Source organism: Cheilinus undulatus, linkage group 1 (genome assembly GCF_018320785.1).
Source record: "Cheilinus undulatus linkage group 1, ASM1832078v1, whole genome shotgun sequence".
NCBI lineage: Eukaryota > Metazoa > Chordata > Actinopteri > Labriformes > Labridae > Cheilinus > Cheilinus undulatus.
The window spans coordinates 42,932,874-42,937,708 of record NC_054865.1 but is presented as its reverse complement, the minus strand read 5'-3'; the positions used below and the strand labels follow the sequence as shown (position 1 = coordinate 42,937,708).

The following is a 4,835-nucleotide window of genomic DNA, read 5'->3' as shown; positions in this document are numbered from 1 at the left end:
TAACTAATACTGGATTAAAGTAATCCCTCTACTGTGGATATTTAACATCTTGCTTAGTCTCTCGTGTCATCATAAGCTCAGTTGGTAATCATATGTTTTCACTCTGCCGCAGGAATACAAGGAATGCAGGCGCTTCTGACAACATGGGTGTGAAAGCAAAGTGCAGGTGTGTGTGTCGCAGTGCTTTGACAGAGTGCATGAAAAAGGAATCTGTGAACTCAAGTAGATTTCCCAGTGGCCATGGGCTCTTATTGGTTAGCATGAGGGACTGATTTGCATATGGTGGGAGTGTCCTGAGCCTGCACTGGGATGAATGACTTGCTCAAGTCAGATAGCAATAAGGCATAGCACTCAGCAGAGGTCTGCGCTGCTCAACTCTCAAAATGCCTGCGTTACTCAGGCTGCTGTTCTTCCTGCTCTGAGTGGAAAGTGCTGGACCAGGACAGAAACATGTTCAAGAGCAGACACCCCAGCCTTAGCAAAAGAGGAGGAATCTGGGTAAGTTTGATGATCACTCACTTAACAGAAACAACTCATTTTTACACAAATACTGAGATAGAGACATGAGAGGGCCCATCTTCCTGTACTGTACTCTGTGCTGATTTTATTTTTAAAAAACTGCCTTTTCATGCAAATAAATAAACTCCTGGCACATCTGGCATGTTTTGATATGCTAAAGTGATACTTTAAATGTGGGTAAAGTTAGTGATTACAGCTTCAAGTCTCTGTTTAAAGACCTGCAGCTGCTTGTAAATACAAAAAATGCTTACAAATACTCTGACACAGAATAACATCACAACAACAATTTTTATTTTATTATGCAACACTCTGATTAAACCTGAATATCTTTTGTTATCTTGTATTACAGGGATTGTGCATCCTCTTGCTTTACACCAGCCCTCTCTCCTGTTTTGCAAATTTCAGCAAAGCAAAAGAGCTCATCTATAAGATAAAGGAGGGATTACCAAAGGGGACCTTCATAGGGGCCATTGGAGTAGACCTTAATTTGGATTTTAATGTGGAACCCCCATTTATATTCAATCTCCCGCAAAAGAAGGTCAGCGATCAGTACGTGAACCTGAATAATACCACGGGGGAGCTTTACACATCTGCTACTGAAATTGACAGGGAGACGCTCTGTCCGGATAACACCGGGGGAAGGGGCTGTGTCCTCTCACTGGACGTCTTTCTTCTGCCTCAGCAGTACTTCCAGCTCATCAAAGTTAAGATCTACATCGAGGACATCAATGACAACAGGCCAAAGTTCCCTGTGGATGAGATTTGTATTTCTGTTCCAGAAAATACACCCATCAATGCTCGTTATGCTGTGGAGCACTCTGCGGTTGATCCAGACCTGGGTCTGTATGGAGTGCAGACATACTGGCTTGTTAATGACTTTGGCATGTTCACACTGGATGTTGAAGAGAATGAGGGGGGTGAGTTGACACCCTTTCTCATCGTGACAGAGGCTTTAGACAGAGAATCCCAGGCTGAATATATCACAGATATCATTGCAGAGGACGGAGGGACTCCTCCTCTGCTGGGCGCAGCTACTTTAAAAATTGTAATCACAGATGTCAACGATAACTGCCCCCAATTCACCGAGTCACAAATTAATGTCACTCTGCATGGGAATACAACCAAAGGGGCACATTTGGCCCGTCTGCATGCTTTTGACCCTGACCTTGGTGCTAATGCTCAGATCGGCTATGCTTACAGTGAACGTGTGCCAAGGGAGACCAGGAGCTTGTTCCATTTGGACAGAGTCACAGGGGTGATCAAGCTAGCGGGGAAAATAGACACGGGCACCAACACATTTTACAAACTCACCATCCTGGCAAATGGACCTGGTTGTATCCCTGCTGTTGCCACGGTTGCTGTCCATATCATCAAAGTTGTTACAGGACCCCCTGCTGTCATACCCAGGTACATTGCACCAGAAAAGGACGGGGTGGTGTCATTAAAAGAGTCTGAGCCAGCGTTTTCTCCTATCGCTTTTTTTACTGTCAAAAATATTGATAAAAATCAAAAGGTGGACTGTCATTTGGAAGGGACTGGACCGTTTAGACTTGTTCCCTACCAACTGTTCAAGAACGAGTACCTGCTGGAGACTACAGAGCCCTTGGATTATGAGAAGATACAAGAGTATGAGCTTATTGTGGTTGTTAAAGATCACAAAGAGCTTGTCATTAAGACTTTCCTCAAGGTGCAAGTTTTGGATGAGAATGACAATGCACCAATGTTTCAGCAGTCTCTAGTTAAACTCTCTTTGGAGGAGAACAATCCACCTAATACCTTCCTGACTCAGCTCCAAGCCTCAGACCCAGACAGCGAAGGCAGAGGGGACGTCATCTACCTCCTTGGAGGGGATGCCCCTGGGATTTTCTTGGTGGATCGTGTGACTGGTATCCTGACAGTGACCACATCACTGGACCGTGAGGAGAAAGAGACTTACCGTTTCATCATAAGAGCAGTGGATCAGGGTACACCAAGGAGGGAGTCGATTGCAACTGTGGTGCTGACCGTTGAGGACCGCAATGACAACAGTCCACGCTTCATCAACAAGGACTTCACGTTCTTTGTGCCAGAGAACTTTCCAGGGTACGGCGAGATCGGGGTCCTCTCTGTGACGGATGCAGATGCTGGGAAAAACGGTTGGGTGGCTCTTTCGATCCTCAATGGCAGTGACATCTTCCTCATAGACACAGGCCGTGGAGCACTGAGGGCCAAGACCTCGCTGGACCGTGAGCAACAAGGGACATACCAGCTGTGGATTGAGGCAATCGACGGTGGGGAGCCTGCACTTTCCTGTGTGACTATGGTGACTGTACTCCTATTGGATGTAAATGACAACCCTCCTATTGTCCTCTTTCCCCAGTCTAATCAGTCCTACATGTTAGTACTTCCCAATACAGTCCCAGGAACATCAATCACAGAGGTCTACGCTGTGGACAAGGACACAGGCATGAATGCTGTGATCGCTTACAGTATCATTAAAAGGAAAGGTGGTGAACCAGGGTCATTCGCCATCGATCCAGAAACAGGAAATATCACGTTAAAGAGGGAGCTCAGCAACCGGGGTCTCTACAGCCTTCTGGTGAAGGTCAGTGATCATGGTCAGCCTGAGCCCCTCTACTCAACTGTCATGGTTAACTTTTTTGTTAATGAAACTGTGAGCAATGAAAGCTACATTCAGAGTCTTCTGACAAGAGAGGCTGACATTGAAATAGAGGAGAGGCCCTGGTATGTTGGCCAGATGACAGAGGGGCCTGAGAGATACGAGTTGTTCCCTTGTCAGCCTGTCCTCATTGCTCTGTCAGTGACGTGTCTGGGGCTTTTCTTCACAGTTGTCACACTGACATCTTACATATGCTGTAAGAGACATAAAAAGCAGCGAAAGAAAAGATCAGAAGTGGAGGTACCTTTAAAAATGAAGAATGACTCTATGCAGGTTGTGAACAAGAGACTCAGGCAGATCTCGAACATCTGATTTTCAACCGTCCAAAACCATCACTGTTTACATGAATGTTTACAAAACTCACTGTGAGGAGTGGAAGTCTTACATGAGGTTGCTCATTCTGGTTTTGTCATATAGTTGCTATTACTCAGACATGAGGTATGGCTATTAAAAAACAAGACAAATTCTGTAATACAAGTTTTATTGAATATAAACATTTTCAATGTCTTTCTCTTTCAATATACTCAACATCTCACCGCATTCGGTGCTAAACCAGGTGAACAGGGAGGGAGATCAAACACTGTGACATGTTTTTGGACCAGAAACTGCTTTACTAAGAGCACAGGGTGAGCTGGTGCGTTGTCTTGATGAAGAAGGAAACAATTTTTCCCCAGTTGTGGTCTCTTTCTTCTGACTTTTTCTCACAATTTTTCTAGAGTCTCTTTGCTAATAGTGTTGCATCACTGACTCTTCTGGAACCCACTCCTCCAAAATTATCGGCCTTAATGTCAAAGAAAACAACATGGACTTGAATTTGGATTTGCTTTGTCGCTCTTTCCTCATCCTTGGTAACAAAGGCGTTTTCACAGGCATTGAGTGCCGTTTTGTCTCAGGATCATATTGGAAGATCCAAGTTTCAATGCATTTAATCACTCCTAAAAAATGTGGGTTTCCTTCAATTTGTTACAAAATGTTTGCACAAATTTGCCTGCATTTTTCTTTTTGATCATGAGTCCAAAGTTTTGGGGCAACTTTAGCACACACTTTTGTCATTTTCAAATTTTCTTGGTAAATTTGTGAAACCATCTCTTTATCAATGGAGACCATTTCTGATATCATTTTTATACTGAGCCATCAATCATTTAGAACGATTTGTTTAATTTGTTGAATGTTTTCAGAAGTTTTGATGATGGGCCTCCAGAACAATCATTGTCTCGGATATCCTCTCTGCCTTCACAAAAACTTTTGTGCCATTCACACATGTGCAATTAACATGCTGTGTTCCCCATACACCTCAGTTACGTCAGTAAGATTTTGCTACTTTTCGACAAAATTTCAAGTTAAAGCATTAGTCAACTTTTAAGCCAAGTGAATGACTATTTTCCAACGCCATAGCAAAAGCGTATGCACTTCATTCAGCATCTTACAGTGAACTAAAGACGCCGCTTATTGGAAACTGAAAATAATTAGTAGTGGGTGAAAACCCAACCTTTAATATATAACACTTGGTGTGACTATGAACCACATGGTTTTATCCTCATAAGCGAAGCCTCATTATTTAATAGCCATACCTTGTATATTGTCATTTGACTTTTACATGAGCAAACAGAGGCATTTTCCATTTTATAATATTCACGGTTCATGAAAATTAAATGTT

The 4,835-nt window shown here is 43.3% G+C and overlaps 1 protein-coding gene across 1 annotated transcript; it reads left to right on the top strand.

Annotated features, from left to right (window-relative positions):
* The first annotated feature begins 375 nt into the window (after positions 1–375).
* On the top strand, positions 376–3,490 carry LOC121514217 (protocadherin-20). Its single transcript, XM_041794320.1, has 2 exons — positions 376–498; positions 869–3,490. Exons 1-2 carry the CDS (start codon positions 451–453, stop codon positions 3,488–3,490), a joined length of 2,670 nt encoding a protein of 889 aa, XP_041650254.1. The 5' UTR covers positions 376–450.
* The last annotated feature ends 1,345 nt before the right edge of the window (positions 3,491–4,835 follow it).

Bases quoted from the DNA above. Each gene is read 5' to 3' on its own strand.
- LOC121514217 (XM_041794320.1), top strand. From the start codon at position 451: ATGTTCAAGAGCAGACACCCCAGCCTTAGCAAAAGAGGAGGAATCTGG. The intron at 499-868 runs GTAAGTTTGATG...CTTGTATTACAG, and splicing joins GCAAAAGAGGAGGAATCTGG to GGATTGTGCATCCTCTTGCT.